A 24,636-nucleotide genomic window follows, 5' to 3' on the forward strand; every position below is an offset into this window, starting at 1 on the left:
AAATTTTAAATTAGACTACTTTTTCTATATTATATCTCTGGTAAATTTTACACAGCTGTGCAATTAGTGTTATTCTATGTTTTCTAACAAGTTTTTCTGATAATGGAAAACAATCTTAATAGAACCTTACTCATGGTGTTGCCAAAAATTCTTCAGCCACTTCTGTTAGAGTCAATATTAGAATTTTGCATATGTAAGTTGTAACTAAAAGTTCTATTACTAGTTTTACTGTTAGTAAGATTTAAATCAGCCCTAATGCCCTTAACTGATATCAAACTAGTGTTAAAATTGTTGATTTGACAGTGTTTTTCTGAGACTACATACAGTGCTACAAAAACTTGTGTTACTATTATTATTATTGACTTTCACATTAAAATTGATTAAATAGGGATATTTATAGCTACTATGCTACAAAAATAGGTTCTGAAGGAAAAATTAAGACTATATTTAGAGACCTGAGAATGAGATATAAAATGCACTTAAAAACTTTTCAAGTAAATTTTTGATGACAAGAAACCCACTTGAAATAAAAATGTATCTCAGAATGGCTTGTTAACTTGAAGATGACCTAGGAAGGTCGAAAAGTTGTTCTCTGCTCATCAGTAAAAGTGTTAATACCCATATCAGCTGTTGCAAGACGCATTTTTAAGTAAATGTTGAAACCTGATATGAAATTTAATATTATTTACATAACAGCTTGGGCTAGTATGTAAAAAAGTGTAGTAATCAGTAACATTCTATACTGAATTAATGTATCGTGTTTACGTTCTGGCTTTCAACATGAAAGTAAAAATAATATATTGTAATATTAGTAAAAATACTTGCTGTTTGCTCAAAAAGTAAATTACACATTTCAATTTATATTAAACGAATTATTTAAAGTAACACGTTTTAAAAGAAAAACTGTATTCCATAGTAAGTGAAATTTACTTGAAAAACTAGAATCATTCCAAACTTCCCAATAGATGGTAAGTTTAATGAAAGTATTTTTTCTTTAAACTGTCATTGGGAAACTTTTCTCAAGACTGGTTTTTTAACAAAGAAGCCGTAAACTAGAAGTTTACGAGATCTTACAGTTTACAAACAAAAATGACTCACCCTCTATTAGTCATGAGTAGTTATATTCGTCGAATTACTAAATGTTTTTATACAAAAAAAAACAAAAAACTACTTATAATAATTCCAACACAACTCTACCTAAGTGAGGTTAAACCTCGACTTTGAACGATATATTATTCGTTCAAATTATTGATACACCAAATGGCGTCTTCCGACTTCAAGCCATGCTGCTTTACTAATCTTTCCACGTGATTTCTGCGCATGCACAGCTCAATGATAGGACCTGTCACACCACATGGGTAATAACAGTTCAGCGTAACACTTGTTTGTTAACAACACAGGATGAGCTCTTGGAATGCACTGGCGCTCTTTAAATGATTTGTTTTGAATTTCGCGTAAAGCTACGCGAGGGCTATCTGCGCTAACCGTACCTAACTTAGCAGTAAAATATCAGAGAGAAACCATCTAGTCATCACCACCCACTGTGACCTCTTAGGCTAATCTTTCACCAAGAAATAGTGGGATTGACTAACATAATAATATCCCCACAGCTGAAAAGGTGAGCATGAACATTTTAAAATTGATTGATTGATTGATTTTGGAATCAAGCACAAAGCTACACAATGGGCTATATATATGCAAGAACGGCTCGTTTGGGTTGAGAAAATATTTTACAAAGAAGAACGAACAACGTTTTGACCTTCTTCGGTCATCGTCAGGTTCACAAAGAAAGAAAGATGTAACTGACCGGAAGCTGACCACATGTTTGGAAGGGGTTGTGAAACTGAGTGTCGGAATGTAGAGGGCGGTGTTAGATGTTTGAATATATAATTTTATTTATTTTATTATATTAATATAGGTATAAAGGCGTTCCTTTATATTGATTTATTTTGGGTTTAAGTTGTTGCTCATCAGATAAAATTAACGATGAATTACACAAAATAAAACAATACTTCATCAACATCAATAAGTTTCCTCCACAAACCGTAGAAAACATTATACGCACACACCTAGACAGAAAGCAAAATCAACCAACAAAAGTTAATATATCTCACGAATAAAAAAAAATCACGAAACCATATACTGCTGCATACCATATATTCCCAACATCAGTAGAAAAATAACTAACATTTGGCAAAAACTAGTAACAAAATATGACATTCCAGTTAATACCAAATTTATTCAAAAACCAGGCACAAATCTGAGGTCTATATTATGTAAAAACTACACTGACAACCACCACACCAACATTATTTATAAAATACAATGCGATAACTGCCACGACTTCTATATTGGAGAAACAAGTAGAAAAATGGAAACCAGATTCAAAGAACATAAAAAATCACACGTTTTTGAACACTGCAAGTCAAATAAACACAACATACCCATAGAAAACACTCAAATACTAAATAAAAAACAAACATAAACAAACGCAAAATTAAAGAAGCCTTACTTATACAACAACTTAAACCCAAAATAAACCAATATAAAGGAACGCCTTTATACCTATATTAATATAATAAAATAAATAAAATTATATATTCAAACATCTAACACCGCCCTCTACATTCCGACACTCAGTTACACAACCCCTTCCAAACACGTGGTCAGCTTCCGGTCAGTTATATCTTTCTTTCTTTGTGAACCTGACGATGACCGAAGAAGGTCGAAACGTTGTTCGCTCTTCTATGTAAAATATATTTCTCTACTAGTGGGTTTTCTCGACATCACTGACCACACAATGGGCTTTTTGTGCCCTGTTCAGTGGAGGCAACAACGAAAAAAAAACTTGTCTTTGGAAATAATGAACAGGAACGGCGGCCATCATCAATTGATGTTGTTACCTGATCAATAGCTTGTATGATAAGTCTCTCTCAATCTCTAGTACAGCGGCAAGTCTTTGGATTTACAACGCTAAGATGAGGGGTTCGATTCCCACCGGTGGACTCAGCAGATAGCCTAATGTGACTTTGCTATAAGGAAACTCACACATCAGTCAATTTTATAGTTAAAAAACGATCCAAAATCTAAGTTAACAATGAATGGCCGATTGTTTTGTTTCTTTCTTACGGTGAATACAAATTATATTTTGTGGTCTCTTAGGTTTGTAATCGAAAGCCTTTAATATCACTCACACAATAATTTCATTTTATGATTAAGTTGTAAATTTTATGTATTGTATATTTGGAATAAAGGTTAATATACACAGTATAACAGTGATTTACCATAGTCATAAATAGATGTAGTGAACTGTAGACGAGAACGAAAAAAAAAAAAAAGCAGCAAATACCAATGTTTCTTTTGTCACTAATAATGTGTCATTATTGCGTAAGTGTTAAACAACCTTTTGGGGGAAAAAAAAAAGCTTCCAAACAACTTGAAGTACATAAAAAGTCTGTCATACTTCCCAAATTAATTGGTAGAGTACAACAAAGGTAGATACGTGTCCAGGAGGTGTTTAAATAAAGTTCGAAACGTTGTTTTTCTAATACTAAAATATTTTAGACGTAAATTCCGTACAGGTTTTCTACTATTCCCAAATAGGCTCGGCATGGTCAGGTGGTTAAGACACTCGACTCGTATTCTAAGGGTTGCTGGTTCGAATTCCCGTTATATCAAACACGCTCGCTCTTTCAGCTGTGGGGGCGTTATAATGTGACGGTCAATCCCACTATTCGTTGGTAAAAGAGTATCCCAAGACCTGGTGGTGGATGGTGATGACTAACTGCCTTCTATCTAATCTTACACTTCAAAATTAGGGACGGCTATCGTAGATAGCCCTCGTGTAGCTTTGCGAAGAATTCAAAACAAACCCAAACCCCAAATAAGAACTGTGATGTAAATGCTCGATTTAAATTTAAGGGGCCATAAACCTATCTCACTGTGATATGTTATTACGCTTTTATTAGAATGTGACATTTACCCAAGTTCATACATAATCAACAATGATATCATATTAGCATAAAGTACACTTTAACCTGTTCAGTGCCGTAGACGAAATAATTCGTCCAAGCCGATCGGTAACGGTGCTACAGGCGAGTTAATTCTTTCCCAATAATACCTAACTTCAACGCGAGATGTTAGCACCATACATGCATTTGACCTACTTACAAATTGTTTCACTTTAGATCCCAAATGGCGTCACGAAAAAAAGTTACAAAATAAAGAAGCATTAGAGTTGTATTGTAGCACCTGAAATACTTGGCAGTCAACAGGTTATAAACAAAAATCATGAAGACTGTAGAACTGAAGTGTCAAACTTGTTTTCTAGACTTTTTGCTGATATTTTGTTTCAGAAGTACCATATTTATGCTTAGTCTTTCTTATCAGTGCCTCTTTTTTTCATTTTTATTTCTTTGTATAAAACACCCGTACATGAAACTTGTATCAAAGATTATTATTAAAAAATCATCTTTATGAAACAAACCTCATTGATGTCGTTTAAAATTTTTTATTGTATCTATATAAGTTAAATACAACGCATTTGACATTTATTAAAGAAAGTAATAAATGCTACATAATTATATCGTCCTTTTAGTTGTTTTTGTTTAAATAAGGCCAGTTGGTACAAGAATGTCTGCTAAAATAATAATAACAATAAAAGGCCACGTGTATTCAGTACAGTTGTAAATAACAAAATACATATACAAATATTAACTTCATTTCTTTTGCCAATTGCCATTTTGTTGACCAAACCTGAGAAGTTGAAAAAGAAGTGTGAAGTACTTTATTTAAATAAAACAATGTTAGTAATATAGATAATAAATTACAGGCAAGTCTCAAACTTTGTAAACAACCGTTATTAAAACTTCTGTACTACCACTGCACACACAACTGCTAAACTAGTAGGTTACAACTGGAAACCTACAGCTGGTATATTTGTAATATTTTCTCTCCGACCTCAAACACACATTTCTTTTACCTGATACTTACTTAAAAATATTTTCAGACGGTAAACTATATTACGAGCAAAAAATATAAAAAAATTCAAACATGAAAAAATTTACCATTTTTTTAATTTATTTTTAGTATCTGATTGAAAATGTCCTTAAACTAAAAGAACCTAACTACGTCTATGGTTAATTATTAAATGCATCGCCTCAGGATCACAAATAGATTAAACTTTTTAAATGTTTTCTAAAAAATTTACGTGATTACCAAAATACAAAGAACAAAGGAGTATCATATATTTATATCTAATTGCCTCGATAGCCAAAAACGTAAAAATAAGAAAAAATTAATATTAATTTTCGAATACTATAAGCCATTCCTAACAGACACCTCTTGGTCTTGTTTTCTTTGATCACAAGGAACTATAAGACCCTTCAAGTAATAAGTGTATGCAAGGAGAACTGCAAGAGCAAAGAATTATAAAATCCTCCAGGCAGTAAATATCCTTTTCGAGAACTGATATATATCCATAAACTATAAGATCTTCTAGGCAGTACATATCCTGTGGAGAACTGTAATATACAGGAACTACAAAACCTTTCAGGCAGAAAAATTAATATTAATTTTCAATACTATAAGCCATTCCTAACAGACATCTTTATGACTAACTAATATCCAGGAACAATAAAAAATCCAAGCAGTCAGTACTCTTACGGTGAACTAATTTCCAGGAACTATAAAACATCCAGGCAGTTAGTACCCTTATGATAAACTAATATCCAGGAACTATAAAACATCCAGGCAGTTAGTACCCTTATGATAAACTAATATCCAGGAACTATAAAACCCTCAGGCAACAAGAGTTCCAATGAAGAACTTGAATAAAATCGTTTGATTCTGACAACTTTTAATTTTAAATGTTGGACATTATTAGTACTACAAAAGCTAAAGTGCTCAAAGTTGATACATCCATGAGTCTCATTTCGACTTAAAGAAAACTTGCTTTTAGATTTAAACATATCTTGCCTCACTTTTTCTGAAAACTGCCAGTTGTTAAAATAAACTCAATGTCATTGTAAATAAGAATAATAAAAAATAAAATTATAACTTCACAAATTGATGGTAACAATGGGGAAAATAAAAAAAATATATATATATATATATATGCGACTCAACAAGAGGGCATAAAATGTTACCTGAAAAACTGCAAAATGTGTTTTTTTTTTATAATGGCGTTGTCTATACTTGATTCAGCCATACTGAGAGTCGAATTCTTGCATTCTTGATAATGATGTAATCTATACTTGACTTTGTTATATTTGGAATCAAGTTCTGATATTATCAAGAATGATGTGGTCTATGATTGTTACACTGGGAGTAAAATTCTTACAGTATTGATAATAATGTGGTCCATAGACGGCTGTTACACCGGGGATCAACTTCTTACATTGGTCTTGAGTAAAGACAAATTTTTCTTTTAGTAATGTATTTGCTGATACTTCAAACAACCTCAGCTGTTCACATAAAGAAAAATATACTGAGAAACAATGACCGTATAATTTCAGAAACATAGTTTTTACCAAAGGCAATATAAGCCAGCATTTTCCAAAGCGAGTGATGACCACAGGAGACATAAATGATCTGGAAAGAATTCAACTCTGTTACTTTTTTTTTTATTTTCCAATTATAAGACGTTTACATTTTACATAATCACAAATCCCAACTCAATTAAAATCCTATACTTGAAGCTGCAATTTATATCACTTGCACCAAAACATAGTAGTGTGTTGTCTGTTGGTAGATACTAAAATGACATTACATCAGAGATGCTTCTACAATTTGCAATATTGAGGCGTCAACGATAACTGCATATGCCATATGAATCACGAGAAGAATGATGCACTTTGTAGGCTACATCACCACATGACAAATGTAACTCAAAAGCAAGAAATTAAAATATTTGTTACTCTCAGTTTTACTAACTCTTGAAACTCGACAGTTTCGAAAATACACACACACACCAGTGTTTGTATAGCTTCATTTATGCTTCAACTGGAAATCAACATTTACACAAGAGAGAGAGAGCGAGAGAAATATCCGTAAAATACAATAGAAGTTGTAAAATGATACAAATAAGATCGTCGTATTTCGCAACATTCACGAGTTCCAAAATGTGGCTTAAATAAGCAAGTGCTTCATGTGAGCTTATTTTGAAAGACCGTGGGGTAATTGGATAATAGGATGCACGATGAGATATCTGTGCTGTACCCATAGCAGGTATCGTAATCCAGTTTTTAGCGTTATACACCAACACGTTTACTGTTGAGTTACCAAAGACAAGACTGAAGTAGAAGAAAATCCAGAAAAATTACGAAAAAAGAACGTGTTGTTAATTATGGATACTTTCATGATCAATCGGGGCTTGTCAAACATTATTTGCATTATGTAGATTATGAATAAAATAAATGTAATTGCAATTTTTCTAAATACATAGCAATATTGATTTGAAATTAATTAAACCTGTGAATAATGTTATAATAAATAATATTCTACAACATGTATATGATAAAACTACAAGCCAAGGATGAACAGCGAGATTCAACAAAATATTTTTTCTTATATTTTTTATAATGTAACATTTGCTAATGGCTTTTAAAGTATATATAAAATGATAAAAATGTTCAAGCTGGTGAAGAACGTATAGTGTAAGTTTATCAACAAATTTTTTTATCACGATTATCGTAAGGCCTCCAATCATATCCTGGAAAACAATAATAATAAAACTTAGTTTTAACTGTTCAATACTAGATTTCTGGTTTACTTCCCACTTGTGCTATCATCTCTTATAGTTAACATCCACTTACAGCATAATCTAATATAATACTTAAAATATATTTGTTGTTGCTTTTATTCTGTTTCAATAGGGAACTGAAAAGTCTCGTACTTGTACATCAAATCTTTCTTAATTCATTTTATTAAATTCAAGAACAAAAACGTAGAATGATACAGCAACGAATCACAACAGACAAGGCGTTTAAAACCAACGTTGTCGAACCAGCTGACACATTTAAGATAAAAACATAAATTACAAAAAAAACTGTCGAGAATCCTTGGACTTGAACTTTTTAAATCTTTGATGAACTCAAACATCTTTGTGAAGTTTAAAACATCCCCCTTTCATCACACAACAGCTTAAATGGCAATTACAAATTAATGAAAATAATTTATTACTTTAATTCCCTGAAGGTCAGCTGAGTCACTAACTCGCTTTAGCAGTACAGAAAGAAGCACTGAGCAGGCATTGTTCTGCATGTAGTTAATGATATCCTTGTAGACCGGATGTACTAAAGTTATTAATTTGCACTTATCCACTGGCTTTGGCAAAGGTTGTATACCACAACCATACTTTAATAGAACTTGCACTTGGTTTGGCAGTTTCTGTATTATGCCTTCCTAGGATGACTTCATATTCATTTATGTTAGCAACATTTATATAGGTAACTTCATCATTGTGAAATACTGCAAAGATTTTTTAATCTATATGTGATATACTGTCTTTATATTTCGTTATTTCTTATTGTCTTGCTCCAATAGTTGGCTGCAGTTAGCACAAAATATTGAAGCAAGCTAGTACTTATCTGAGAATAAAACTGCATTCAGTTTCTCACTGATATTTGCCTTTCCTTACTGTCTGTTTCTGCTGTTTTTAGCCATTTCATTCTTGTTTGCACAACCTTTCTGAAACCTATTGTGACAACTTTCTATTTATAATCAATGTACATGAAGACCACAGACAAAGTTAAGTTACAGGTTTTCCTCACAGTTAATACAAAGCATGTTCACATTATAATACAGGTCTAGCTTATCTCTCTTTAGTTAACTTGTGTTCAGGGTTACTGATGAACAGTGGAATTACTCAATAAAACATGCTGATAAAAATGCAGACTGAATGGACCTCCCTTGAACTCATACTTCAAAATTAAACAATTTTTGGAATACTAGGTTTATTTATTACATCTGTTGCTGTGACCAGAAGATTATTTAGAGTGGAGTTTTATTAAACATTTTAACTATATGGTACTGTAAAATAAATAAATGGAGATCATGTGAGGGTACTTTTTAAAACCAGAGGATTTGCAATAGAAAAGAGAAAGTTGCAGTTGAGGTAGAAGCAGTCTGAGAATCTAGCAAAGATCCAAAAGAGACAATATCTTGGAAAGAGATTTTGTCAGCCATGGTAAGAGTCATATTCATGTTCTTAATTCAGCCTCATCTCCAAGAAGTCAATAGGTGGTTAGAGCAAATTTTTACAGTAAAAACCACTGACCACTTCTGATCAAATCTACGAGGGCCACCCTTGAAAACTTGAGAGTATCTCAACTACATAGTAATAGAAAAGTTAGTAACAGGTACTTATATGCACATCACTTAATTATTGTGATAAGTGAAACAAATGAACCCAATCCTGTTAAAAGTATTAGCAAAGTTAGATTTAGACTGTTTCCTTGAATATGTTGCTGCTAGAAGTGCAAAAGTCTGATGCTGAGTCTACATGAATCTGCACTAAAAACTCCTAGAACCTTGAAATAAAAATCAACTTGGCAGTTGAGACACTATAGCCAAAAAGTTACAATATTAATTCAATTCTATAGCAGTTCTTATGAAAATGTATTTATGCAGCAGAAATTCTAAAGAGGTTCTAAAGGAAGATATATCAGATTACATTTTCTGCACTTTCAAATGAACCCATATAGGTCTCATGGATAACTTACCTCTGACAGAAACCATTTCTGCTAATGAGTACAATTCAAAACAATCAAATAATACAATGGAGTAGACAAAGAAAAAACCCACAGCAGTAGTAAATGCAGCTTTACACTTTGTTCTGAAGCAACATGTGAGATCCATAACAGTCCTTATACTTCACTGGAGCATTTACAACAAACATCATTACATAGAAGAAAACACGATTTTTTAGGCAAATGTAACAGTTGTAACAACATTGCAACAGAAACTAGTTTCTGAAGATGTCAAGAGCATATCTTATTGCAAGACAGAACTATTACTTGGAACAAGCACTCTTCTGACTGATATCTTCACATGGTATATGCCAATAATAATACATATATGCAGCAGGGTATTTGTCAGCATTTTACATACATGTGAAGTAAGAATTCTTCTACAGTAGGTGTCAGTGACTTGTTAGCAATAAACTTGAACAATAAATGAATGGCTCACAACCACTGTGTTTTAGAAAAATATATTCAATACAAGTCAAACGTATTTACAAAAGTTCTTTACACTATGGAATATCAGTTGTATTTAAAACTCTTAATAATTCTCTTTTTTTTTGTCAAAAGTTCGCATAGACTGCTTCAATTACTTTAGAATCCAATTGATAGAACATTATTTTTCTCTATTCAGTTTTTTACTATACAATCGACAATAAATTCACATACACCACCTTTTAAAGTGATCACAAATGTATCTCAAATTTAAATTACGTCCATTTGTCAAAATCCACACAGGTTTAATTACTTTAGAATACAACTGACAAGATGAACAATTTTCTCTACTTTGTTTTTTTTACTGTACAATCTGTGATAGATTCACTTATGCTACCCTGTGGGTTACCACAGCTGTATCTCAAACTGTAAATAATTGCTTTCTTTTCATCAAAATCCACACAAATGGGTTCAATTACTTTAGAACATCCTTTGACAAGGCAAATTATTCTCTTTATTTTTGTTAGATGGTGAAACTCAATTTAAAATATCACGTGTTAAGACTAATCAAGCACACACTGCTAACTTTTCTTTAACTATTTCTCTGACTGAACTGTAATTCACACTTGAGTTACTCCTGCTTGTCACCTATATTGATACACTCCCCAAATGATGCACCAATATATCTCATTTTAAGGTAACAAATAAAACACCAAAGATCTGATAAACTTGGCATCAACAGTTAAACCACATACACATACATACTACATATCTTTTACCAACTCATGCACCTGAACTTGCCATAAATATTATCTTTAAAATTATTACTTTTAACTCTTGTTATAAAACTAAACAACCATTAAATATGAAATTACAAAAGAAATTAAATAATAATACCTACACTACACTGTCTTGTATATCCAACAGTATCTAATGGTTACTGATGTTGCCATAATCTTATTCAAATATATCACGTATAGAGACAGTAGTCGTCACTTACCAGTTAGCTAAATCTTTAATTTAGCAAAATGGTGAAAAACTACATATTAGCACTGAGATGCATTTCCAAATTTTCTTGCCCAGATGACCTCCTGAAGAAAAGTAGTGCTCTCTTTCTCTGGCATGAGATATGACATTGGTATATTAAAGATTGTCCTACAATATAAACTACCAATTTGTTTGGAATTTCATGGAAATCTACAAGAGGACTTTCTGTCCCTGATTTTCCAGTGATAAGATAGAGAGAAGGCAGCTAGTCAACATCACTTACAACCAACTCTTGAACTATACTCTTACCAACTAATAGTGGGATTGAACATCACATCATAATGTCCCCAAGGCTGAAAGGATGAGCATGTTCAGTGATAAGTACTCAAACCAATGGCTTGAAATAACCACCAGTCTATAAAGTATTAGCCAGTTTTATTATGTAGTAAGTGAAAGATAATTAGTTCTTGGTGCAAAACAAAAAGAGTTAACTAGTTTCAAAAAGAGTGTACTAAGTGCTTAGATTTCAAGAATGAGGTAGTAATATTGTAGTGACATATTATTGGCACAGTCAAGTGCACTGTCACCATTTACTGCAGTAACAAAACTGATGCACAAAACTGTTTGTTTGTATTGATTAATGTGCATCTGCTAGAACACCATGAATATTTTTTTTATTATGCTCCAAATTAGAAGGATCCTTTGCACAGTAACAGAGGCAGTTGTGACATAGACAAAGAAGTAACTAGACTTCAGAGCAATTGAAATATACAGTTGAAAACTGGACTAACAATCTGAGATTAAGGATGCTTCTGACATGTTTATGGCCCCAGATGGCTTACTGGGTCAGTCAAAAATCACAATTGCAAGTAGAAGGGGTTTTTTTTCTTCCACTGTTATGAACCACCATGATATGGTACTCAACCTGTGTTACAAATAATAATCCCCTGATCTCTAAGATAAGATATTTAGGACTTTGCATAGTAGAAGGACTGAAGGATAGCAGGGGTTTTTAGGACTAAATTTACATAAATGTACTGAGCAATGACGTAAACATTGTAATAAATTTGTTGTCCAGAAGGAAAACCTATTAATACTGTACTGGTAGAGGGTTAACATAATCACTCTAAATATAGACAAACCTTAAACCAAAATTAAGTGAGATACTTCAAATGTATTATTCAATCCCAATTACTTCACCAAATGAGTCAAAACTTCTCTTGAATGATAGATGTGCTAGCTGAACAGTGCATCATGTTTTGTTACTCCAAGAACAATCTATAATAGCCACAGATCCAACTTCAATAACCACTTGTTTTTTTATGTTATAATTTAGTAAATGAAAACATGTACTTGTTAACTGTATACTTTCCACATCTGGAAATGCTAAGCTGACAGAATGAGCACTTCCATATGCCATTATACCCTGTCCTTCTCACAGTTTGGACATACTGCTGTATCCACAGAAATAAATGGAGTAAGTTTTTAAAGAGGAGGTACTGATGAATTTACCCATCAGCAAATGTTCAAGTAGCCATACATTAAGAGAAATGCTATGATAAAACAGAAGAAAAAACAGACCTGGTGACTAGGATTGGCTATTGTACATAACTGTACAAGTAATTTTGTTTTAGATGTACTGGTTTTCACCTTTTCTCTTGACAATTCACTAAAGTAAACTATTTGAAAATCTTAAAACTGCATCACCAATGATTCTCTAATAACCTGGTCATCCAAAGATCAGAGGTAGAAGAACAAGATGTCTCTGAAGAAAGCAGTGTTATGCAATCTAGGCTCCACTAATGAAAAATAATTTGCTGGTAATACATATCAATCTGGAGTTAGATGAAAATATGCTAGTGAAGGAATATCCTCTTTGCTCTTGTGATTGGACAAGATGCCATTATCAATGACTTACCCATTTTAGCTGAAAATGACTGCATACCAGCAGTTATAATAAACTGAATGAAATAAAATTATTGTAAAGATGAAAAAAACAGTTGTGAATCTGACTTTCCAAATTATAATGCAATATTTTGTAACAAGACATTGGCCCATACTCTCCTAATAATCACCTAATCTATACAAGTTCTATAGCACTTCTATAGGGTAAACTATGCAATTGATAAGCAGCTAAGATAGATGAAATTGTCATAGGATTTAAAGGAAACTGAAAGTTGGTTTTGAACTTCAATGATGACAGAAAATTTTGAAAATATCATGTACTACAGCAATCTTGCTTATCAGTCAAATTGATTTTGTGTTGCACCATGCAAAATTTAGCCTGATTATATGGTAGACCCATATCATTCTTCTCAAAATGTTAGAGCATGAGTTGAGCTCTAGCCCATTATGAAAAAACAATCACAAATAGTACAAGTCCAAAATAAGAAAAATCTAGAAGAATGGTAGATTCTTCTCATTTTGAACTAGACTGTTTCAGCACTTTAAGACAATTAAGAAGTACCTAAAGCTAAAGGATCACAACAGTGCCACACCAACTACAAGAATGAACAGAAGGTACAACCACTATTTCTAAAATGAATGAACTGCTAAACACAAACTCAAAATATTTTCAGTCAAAGTTTAATCACTGAACCATTGCTACCTTCATGTCAGGTTTAGAGTATGTGTGTTTTATTACAGTAAAGCTATATCAGGCTACCTGTTGAGCTCACCAAAGGGAATTGAACCCCTAATTTTAGCATTGTAAATTCATAAACTAACTGCTGTACTAGTGGGGGGCGTTAGGCTCAAAAAGCCAGCTAGATAGAGGTATGGGCCTTCTAGCAATGAAAAGAAAACTAGCAAAATGAGAGCAAAATTTGACAGCTCAGAAAGGAAAATGCACATGCTAAAGAAGCTCTTCAAGAATCTTTAGACAGTGGAAAATGTCAATAAAAGCTCTTAAGCCCATCTAGAGGTATCTCCTATGACATAGTTTGTAAATTAATATTGATTAGATATATGTAACTGAGAAAGAAAGAAATACAGTTATCTTAATAATACATTGTGTTTATTTTGCAATTTTAGTTTTGTACTTTATTTAATTTACTTGAGTTTAAGCAACATTCCTTTAAGATTACTAGTTTTTATAATTTGATTTCTCAATTTTATTCCAATTTGTATTATGTTTTATATACAGATATATTAAACTTTTGCAAAGTATTTTAATTCTGTTTTGCAGTTGACTGGCAATTTTAGTTACCTACTTTGTTTTAGTGTGGAATTTTATTTTACTTATAATTTTTATTTTATGATACAACAATTTTGATATTAAATATTTCCTTGTGACTTTATTTTAGTTTTATATACATTTTTTTATCTTGATTTCATTTAATATAGCGATATGTTTAGTTTGCCTCAAACGTTATTTTGTGCTAATTTCTATTCATATTTTTAATTAACTTAGTTTTGTCAGATAGGTAAAAAGCTGGAACACAGAAAAACAAGATTAAAAATGAAAGTTGCCTTCACTTCAAGGTTTCACTGATACGTTAACAATATTGATCTCATGCCCCTCAGTTCTGCAATATTTAGGCATTGGTTTTTCAATGCGTTAGTTCACAAGGAACATAAATTTTCTTCTTCTGATATTCTTTCTATTTGTCATTGAAAAACTTTCAGTACAGAATAAAAGGAAAATTCATCCAACTTTTAAACTTTCTGGCAATAAATAAAACCTTACAGTGAGGGATTTAACTTGCAAAAGACAAAGTAGTGGATATAGTAGCTAGACAAGTATAATATGGGGTTAAACACTCTTCACGGTGAAGTTAACATACTGTTTAACACTGATACAGTTTTTTTCAAGACCAGCCACTTTATTATACATGGAGTTTGTATCAAAACAATGAAGAAAATTACCATCAAAGAAGTCTTGAAAAGCCATAATTCTATTGCTATAGTCGTTATGAAAAGATTTTAGTTTTCAATTCAGGATGATCTTAAATACCATTTTTAACAGATACAAAGGGACATTTTGATAAAATGTACAGCAGAAACTGAAAGTTAATATTTTAAAGTAGCAAATATTTATTTTTCAAAAAGAGGATGAAACATGAAAACAGTGGGATAGAAATACCTTAAATCTGATCATACAACATTTAGTTATCTCAAAATAAAATGAAAGTTTTATCATAAAAATATAAGAATGTATTCTTTTAACAGTTATCCTTTGGTCCATTATGGCCATACTTTTCATGCCTACATTAAAAAAATTTAAAATAGCATTGTATGTTTAAAAGAGTGAGTACAGAAAGTTATGTATAACCTTGTTTGTTAACCAAAAACTTTGTATTATGTTCAGTTTTAAGTTCAAGTCTAGAAAGACCATGAGATGAGGCAATGTTTGTGCAAGTGTTCTACTTTCAGTTACTGACATCATTGTAAACTAGATATGCAACATTAAATTTAAATAATTCAACATGTACTTTCAGTTAGCTATAGAGATGGATGATTTAATCAAAATAACTGATTACATATGAGTAGTAATTACATTAATTAATATTCCATATACTAATTAAACAATCACCTTCACAAAAATAATCAAATAACCAAAACTTCAGATTTTCCTAAACTGAAATGTGTTTCAAATAATACTTAACTCTGCTTTCACTTACAGCTATAATTTGACTGCTAGGGTTTCAACTTTGCCCAGTTAAGCATTGGTCTGATTTGTTTCTTGCTTGCTAGTCTTTTATATTGTGCTCAACTTCTCTTGGGAATATGTCTAGTGATACTCTTTATCTATGTCAATGTGCCCTCCATCCTGATACTGAATATAAACTCCTCATTCAAATAATTTTATCACTTTTCTGAGACTGATATTATCCCAGTCAATAACACCAGCTTTTAGTGGAGAGGAAAGGTAGGAGAGTGTCGACAAAGGTAAGTATTATTGGTGATATATTTTCAGTTTAGAAAAATGATAACAAGAACAAGTTACTTTATTTCCTTCTTTAGCATGTGTCCAAATGTGTTGTAGGTTTCTAATAAAAATAATATTCCAAACTCTCTAACAATACAAGGACTAATGCAAGTTAACTTGTACGAACAAATTCAATAAGTACATTAGTAAACACTAAGCAAATATACACCAAAACAGAATGACTGATACATCTATTTGGAAAAACTCTACAAATTTCACAGGTATTGCTTGCTTATAATATAAATTTAAATGTACTATAAAACAAACAAAAAACTATGTCAAATCTTAGAGCCATCTTGGTCTACTTGAAGTTAACAAAATAGAACATAAAATATATAGTCTATAACAATATTCCTTTCCTGGATTGTAAAGTCTCTTTCCCCATGCTGTCCTGAATTCTTCCTGGGTAGGTAGTCAAGTGAATTCACTAGCAGCTCCATCCTTGATGGTCCTTTGGGAGTAGACTGATCAGGAATTCCCATCTCCTCTGCAATGCTGTTCTGGTGATATGTTATTTTCTAGAGTTACTTCATAGACTGTTCTCTCATTAATATACCATGAAAGGTGATCACAGCTGATAACCTTCAGTTTGGATTACCTACCTTCCCTAAACCTAATTAACTTTGATGTTTGTCCTCTAATGTGATAAGATGTTCAGCTATACAATATCACTTTGATGAAATCCAGTTTTATCTCAAGCTGACTTAAGTCTTCCCTGTGTAATGTCATATAAAAAATATTTATTCTTCACATCAACAAGGCCACTTGTAACCATCAATTCTACAAAACAAACCCAAATATTTGGCTCCACTATGCCCATAGCTATATAAAGAACTATTGTTAATAACCCTGGTCTAGTATTTTACTTCTTGTTGGTGCCATGGCCACTATTCTTGTTTCCACTGAAAAGTTCAACCTGTAGTTTAAATAGTCATGTGATTCATAGGACCTTCCTGATAAATCTATTTTTGAGACTAGCTTGAATGGTACCTGTATCTTAGCATGTAATCAGTTCCTAAAATATACTATTTTTATGATGTCAAATCAACATCACAAGACACAGAAAGTTTCTTACAGTAAGAATGATTTCCAACTTCATTTTTGCTTAAACTTGTGTACACCTAATGTTTGTAACAATCCTTTTTCTTTCTTCATCTTTGGAAGCAACCTCCTTTCTTTCAATAACATACCAGGACAAACTATTGTAGTTGCAAAGCCACTATCAATCAGCAAACTTAGCAAATTTCCATCACTAAGCCCAGGAACTTGTGAATGATTTACTTTCAATAAAGAACTTCTTTTATTCGTATTCCCAAATGAATTTTGCCTCAAAAACCTGACTAATTTCTGTATTATTGATGTTTGTTAGTTGTGTTGTATCTTTGATCAGGTTGGGCCTCATTTCTGTGACTCAATAACAACTATTAATTCCTCAGTCTGTTATAATGGCTCAGTTCTTCATATCTGTAACAATTATCTATTTCTGTCATCCTTTCATATGAGCTCTTATTCCATACCAACTTTTGTTTGCAGATTCAATAAATGTTTCTTCATGTTACACTCAAAACATCTATTGTCTTATAATTGATTTCCTTTGTTCTGTTTAATAAGCCATTTAATACTTCCAGTTCTTTTATGGAATCAACATTAAGCTGATGTTTCAATATTACAAAATCTGATAATCCCATAGCTTCAAGATAGCATCTTTAGTTGTTTATATGCAATATTTATAGATTCCAGTTACATCACCAACGACAGAGCCTCCTTTAAACATGTACATCTGCTCTGCTGTAGTGTGTGTGTGTGTTTTTTTTCATATCTAATATAGTATCCAAGACCGGATTAAGGTTTTATTGGCCCTCGACTTTTTTTAACTTGCAGAGACGGAATCTCTGCATGCAATACATTTATAATCATAGTCTAAGGCCCTGGGCTTCAACCCAGTAAGCCCATACCTTAATCTGTATTGCCAGTATCTATAAATTGGTCACATCCAAATCTTTTGCGAGTTTGAATAAGGTCTCTCTTTTTCCATCTGAAACTTGTTCCAGAACGTTGCTCTAGACACTTCTTTCTGGTACGACACCCCAAACCTGTTAGATAAAGTAGTTGTCAGTGCCCAATAGCTGTTACTACTCTAAGTTGGAGGGTTACTTTAAGTTGTTTGAAGCTGGTCTTTTTATACATGTAGTAAGATGAATAATTTGTTGTGGACTATTTTACCTGTTCATATAAGAAATAATTTCAAAACAAGTTTGGTTTGATTTCCATGATACCTTCCCATCATAGTCTACTAGTTTCTCAACTTGACCAGCTAAATTCTAGATCTGTACTTGGCAGTATTTTGGCCAGAGCAGTCCATGAAGACCCTTCAGCAACAGGTAGCACAACAGTAGTGGTAGGAGGTATAGACAAAATAAAATCTACTTTTATCTGGTAGTAGATGGTGACTTCAGTTGAAACTCTTGAGCTGATGCAAAAAAATGTGTGGCTGATATAATCTTCACATTTAATAATTTCCCAGATGTCCTATTATATCATGTTTTTTTTTTCCCTCATTGATGACTTTCCTGATTTCACTTTTGACTTTATCAATATCCTTCTGCATTTCTTCAAACTTGTAAATCCTTTGTACATTTTAACAACTTTATCACCTTAATTTTGTATTTTAATTCTTCTTAAACATTACTTCTCACTTTTAACTCCTCTTAAATTTCTACCACATTTAACTTTTTTATTTCCTCTTGGACTGTTTGTTAGTTTTTCTCTCCTTTCTTCTTGAAATACTCTCTCACCTTCTGTTCTTCTTTTGATTGTTTTATCATGCCCAGAAGGTTTAGCTTAGTCTGTGCTGTTATGGTAATCTTGAATAACAGTTATACTTTAGTCAAAGTTCCATTTTACTTTTAACTAAATAATATCCCAATCCTGATATAACTGTTCAAACAGTCTTTTATTGGCAAGTTCTTTTAAATTATCTGGTGAAAATAACTTGCAATGAGTGATTCAACTCTACCTTGAAATTACCTTTTACACTTTATAACTATCTTTTATTTACAAGCTACCTTTAACTGCACTAAAAATATACTTAATTCATCATTATGACTCACAGCTCTCTCTGGGCAACAAATAAATTACAACAGTTAAAAAAACACAACTTGTATAAAAAATATCTGAGCTTTTATTTAAAAAAATATATCATTCTAATTTCTGTGTTACTTGACTTTACATTCAGGTTTCTTTAAAATATAAAATTAATTATGATTATACCTTCTTTTGATTAGTTGCAAAGCATTTGATTAATTGTGAAGATATAGATAAAATGCTTATGGGTCCAACATTGTTATGAACACTAAAATTTTCTAGAAAAGTGAAAACAGTAATGTTACAGCAAGTAACTGACCCATGAATATTTTATTATTTCTTAATGTTATACAAAACAATCGCATTCTGGGTACAATACACTTTTATGTACCAAGTTTACAGTTAAAAAGTAACTTAATTCTAAGTGGAATGAAAGGTTACAATACAAGGAGAGGTTAAGACCTCCAAAACTGTTTAGTCTCAAAAAAACAAGTTAGAGAGGATCTGACAGATGTTTTAGATTGTTAATGGAATTGAGTGTTGATGTATCATCTCTTTTCATACTTAATAATGAGGAATGGTAGGGCAAAAGTATAAATTTTGGTAGGGTGGAAGTAATTTTCAGCTAAGTTTAATTTGTTTTAACAAGTGGGTTGTTTTTTAATGTAGCAGATACAAAAAATTTAAGAGATTACAGGAAGACTTACTAAATATATGAATTATCAGGGTTGACTGAGTTGTTTTAATCATTTTACTCTGGTGAATGATACAGCTTAAATAGACTAACAAGTTCATTGTTGTCCCTAATTATTATGTTATTATTATTATACTTCAAATCTGAAAACAGTGATTCCTCTGGCTTTTCATATATCTTTTTATACTTTATAACAATTTTTGAGAAAAAATTTGAAGTCAACTGTATCATCTGATTCTAACTATATATTAAAACTTTAGCTCAAAAAAATCTCAGAATCAATATTTTGTCATTTTCCAAGACTTATTTAGTGTAATTCGCAAAGGGAAAAGTTCATATTTTCATTTCTGTTCAGCTGAAAATAATCTTTACCCGTAAACAAAGCAACTAATTTGTCAATTTAAAAAAAAATTTCTTCCTATCCCAATGCATAAAGTTATTTCTGCTAAGATGCTACAATCCCTTAAGAATATACAATCCATTTCTTGATTTTTCAAACATTTCCTTTAAGTTTTCTTAAAGCCTTCAGTTGAAACCTTTTTACAGTGCACATCAGTGGTTTATTTACTAACAAAACATAGCTTTGAAAAAGCTATAAATAAACTATAAATTTAATTAGACAGAGAAAGAATTACACCATGATGTAATAGTAAATATCCTTTCAGTTCTGTCATTTAGGGAGGTGTGAAAGCATGTGTGTTAAATTATATATTTTTGGGACCTAGAGATTTTTTTTCAATGACACAACAATAAGATAACAGGATAAAGCAAGCTGATACAATTTAAAAACAGGTTAAATGAGTAACAATAGAAATTTCATTAGAAGTTTAACTGCATACTGCTCAAAATTAGAAATCTTATTGATATTTAGTTGTTTAAAACTATGTCATTTTACACTTTTCAAAAGATGTACTGAGGTATTTATTGAAATGTAATGTTTGTAAACATATTTTATTATTGTTCAATACATAAAACCGTAATCAAATCTATTATGTTCACTGTTCAAGAAGTATGGTAGACAACTGAAAAATATTATGATTACAGAAGATCAGTGTAGAATAACTAATTGCTTTTAAAACCAACAGTGGAAACTGTGTGGTGCCATTTAGGTAACATAAGCAATTCATTCCCCAAGCAGGAAATGCCCAAATTATCTTTATAAAACAAATTGTGAATGAAAAGAGAAATTAATAAACTGTTAGAGTAATGAAATGGTTAACAACCTCTGTAAAGCTAGCAATACTTATCAATTAATGAGCCCACCATTTCATCTGTTAGCAATCACTGTTAGCAAATTATTTACAGTATTAACTAGATTTAATGCACATTAAATTTCCTATGTGCTAATAATTATCATACCTGTCAACTCTCATGTATTTTTAACATGCTCTCTCAATGCGACTGCTAAAATCTCATGATTATTGGCATTTAATTTTTCATTTTCATCACGTCATATTAAACACAATTTTCTTTGTAATGTTGTCAGAATGGTTTAGTCCTTTACTTGAAATGTTTCTCTATGGGTAGCTAAGATATGACCAGTATAACTGCCTTGTGTGTATCACATCGAATGACTGATTTTTTGTTCACCTAATAACCAATGAAAAGAGTTATCACTTTCAACATTTTGTTAAAATAATTATAATTGTTTAATGTAAAAAATACAAGTCTTGTAGGTGTGTAAACAAACCTACTTTCACTTCTTTTTTTTTGCTGAAAAGCTAAATTTGTGTGTGTGTGGGGTATTTGCTGGACCCCAAGACTTTGCTACATGTTTGTTTTTTTTAACTGATTTATGGGTTTTACAGGTTGACCACTATGAAGTTTAGGCCAAATGTGACAGATGTGGTACAGACTGGTCAAATTAAGGACAAACATTGCCAGCAGCAAAGTTAAGCTAGTCACCTAAGGTATAGTAATCACAGCAGCTTTTTGTAGCTTGTTACTCAATATTAATTTATTTTAAATTGTAATTCAAGAATTTTAGCAACTTTTCTTCAAGACGTTATTATATAATTGAAGAATTTCTGGATCATACTCTCTTGAAATGAGGTCATACACATTTTGAGGAATGGTACAAACTTTTACAAGTCAGTACATATTTATCTTCCTTGAAATTTGTAATAGAAGTGACTGGTGATATACAATCTAAGAATTGTGGGATACACTATGACTAGGATATTTCAGGAAACTGTACATTCTTTAAAGATGGACTAAACTGGACTTACACAGTAATGAAGAAGCTAGGGAAATTAAAATATACAATTATTAAATGCACGGAATAAGAAGAGTAAACATGTAACTTCAATAGAGTTAGAAGTAAAATCAAGGGTAAGAGGTGTGGAATTTATAGGGTGTGACAGGTGTTAGAAATGTTGCATTTGAAAATTGTGGGCTCTGTTGTGAGTTTTAGGAGGCTTAGAAATACACAGAATGCCCACAATTTTCAAATGGAAATAATTTGTGGTATATTTACCACACTGCACTATGACAAGTTTGTAGCATAAAGTAAGGAAGCAAAATAAGAACTGGATAGAATTAGGGTACATGTTACTTTGTGGGAGAATCATGTTAAGATTACTAGATATACAAGAAAAGTAGTAAAAACTTTAAAGCAAAAGAGAGAAAGAGAGAGAGAGGTTCAGCTAGTATTTATTGTTAGAAAAAGAAATCATACAAATATGACTACAGTTTGCTCTCCAGGTACTAGGGTGCAGTACCTTATAGTTTACTAGTTTAAATTCTGATAACAAAGAGTAAATAAAGCTATAACAAATCATAGGAGTTTGTTATGCTCATTAATCAACTCTTATCAGAGGTTTAGGGATGGAAATGTACATTTGGTCTCTTTGGATATGCTCTCTTGGGCATTCTGTGGGAATACATTACATAAGAAGGTTCTTGGCTTAAAATGAAGGGTTATCAAGGATGTGTTTAGAAAAACAGGTGGGTAGATTGGATCTGTAAGATAATTTTTCAGCTAATGGTGAATTATATGCTTGAGATGGGCTTTACTTACACAAGATAGGTAGTATAAAGTTTGGAGAACTTCCAAAGATATTCTTTGACAATAGTTTAAACTATACTTACACAGTGGTAAGTAGTTTTGGAAACTGGGTTTGAACAAAATGATCAGGACAATAAACAGCTAGTTAAAAAAGAAAAGAAAAATAAAGAGGAAACTACTGAATTGTATTTAAATTTGGGAAATACTAATAATCGTAATTATTTTAAAATTCCACGTTATTTAATGTTGATAGTCTTTAAAAGATAGAATGGGAGTGTCTCTTTATGAGTGAAGTAATTAAAAATGATACCTATGAGGTTAAATCTATACAGTTTACAATCAGGATTTTCAAGAGTAGAACATTTTTAATTGAAAATTGTTACAGAACAGATGATTGGATAGAAAACTTGTATAATGAGATCAAGGTTACAGTTAACAAGAATACTAATATAAAAATAAAGACATAAATCTTAAACACATTAATTGGTATTGTGTGGAGTGAAATAGCAAAGGAAAAGGTTATTTCTGTGATTCAGTTTGGTTCTCTACATTACATGTTCAAAGAGCTATTTAGGACGAATGCCATTTTAGATTTACTTTTAACTACTAAAGAGGATACAGTTATAAGTGATAAAGTGGAAGAATACATGAAAAAGACTGATCTTTGCATAATTAAATTTGATTTTTTTTCTACATACTGTAATGAAAAATGTAGATTTAGTTCTTAGTTTTCAGAAAGCTAGCTTTTAGGCCCTAAGGCAAGGTTTACCATTAGTGAACTGGGACAGTAAATTAAAAAGTGATGAAACATAGAACTTAATTTTTTTTTTTAAATTACCTGAAAATCAAAGATATGTTACTAAAAAGAAGAATATGAAAGCATAGATGATTAAACTTAAATTTACTAGAGACAAAGGAAATATCAGGGATACATTACAAAATTCATATCAATGACTTAGACTGGACAATTTACAGAATTTTAAAAATACTAAAAATACGGCTGAATATATATTATAAAATCTAAGATGACAAGGTTAAATATTATGATTTTGTTTCACATATTAACTGTAAAAAAAACAAAAGTTAGAATTGTGATTCAGCCTTTAAAAAAAAGATTTTGATAACAAGGTTTTTGTTGAAGTCTATGAGACAGCTTAAGTTTTAAATGTTATATTTTCCCAAGAGAACATATTAGAAATATTCTTGATACTGTGCATTTTATGAAAAATACTGGAATGAAATCAAATCAAGCACATATTAATCTCTTGGTGGTAATAAGAAAAACTGAAACTAAGGGATTACAAGCAGATCAAGCACTTCAGCCATATAATGGGTTTTGTCTAGAGTTTTACAAGAGGTCAAAGGTCAGACAAGCAAGTCTTGCTCCTTCATTTTTAGATGTACAACAGAGTTAGCATGTGCATGGGAATTGAAGAGCTATTTAAGTTGTTCTTATTTCTAAAAGGAAGAAAGGGATGATGAGTTTTTGTCTATGTAATGGGGAAAATTCTCAAGTCAGAGAGAAGTTTCACAAAACTCTTTAAATATAGTTCATAAATGAAAGTAATGATAAATTCATTAGAGGAGAAATTTTTTGTACTCATCTATTGTTTCTTTTCATGGATGTTACTTGACTTAAATGAGGGAGAGTGTGGATTTGGTGTACTTTGAAAAAGTTTTTTTTTTTTTTAAATAAGAAATCAAATAAAGCATTGTCTAAGAAAATCAAATCTGTTATGATTAATAAAAACAATTAGGA

General features: G+C 31.5%; 1 protein-coding gene across 8 annotated transcripts in view; it reads right to left on the reverse strand.

Annotated features, from left to right (window-relative positions):
• Window positions 1-24,636, reverse strand: part of LOC143235823 (cellular tumor antigen p53-like) — an 82,741-nt gene that overhangs the window by 48,320 nt on the left and 9,785 nt on the right. For 2 of the 8 annotated variants that reach the window (XM_076474034.1, XM_076474031.1), the window contains exon 1: window positions 1,198-1,318. The exons of 4 other annotated variants lie outside the window; for them this stretch is intronic. Coding sequence is in view for 2 of the 4 variants with exons in the window: in XM_076474027.1 (XP_076330142.1) it covers window positions 1,099-1,112 (14 nt within the window). In the remaining 2 variants the exon portion in view is untranslated. Of the gene's footprint in view, window positions 1-1,098; window positions 1,319-24,636 lie in introns of those variants that run through there. 2 more of the 8 variants (XM_076474027.1, XM_076474026.1) reach the window with 2 other exon arrangements.

This window comes from Tachypleus tridentatus, chromosome 12 (genome assembly GCF_004210375.1).
Source record: "Tachypleus tridentatus isolate NWPU-2018 chromosome 12, ASM421037v1, whole genome shotgun sequence".
Taxonomy (NCBI): domain Eukaryota; kingdom Metazoa; phylum Arthropoda; class Merostomata; order Xiphosura; family Limulidae; genus Tachypleus; species Tachypleus tridentatus.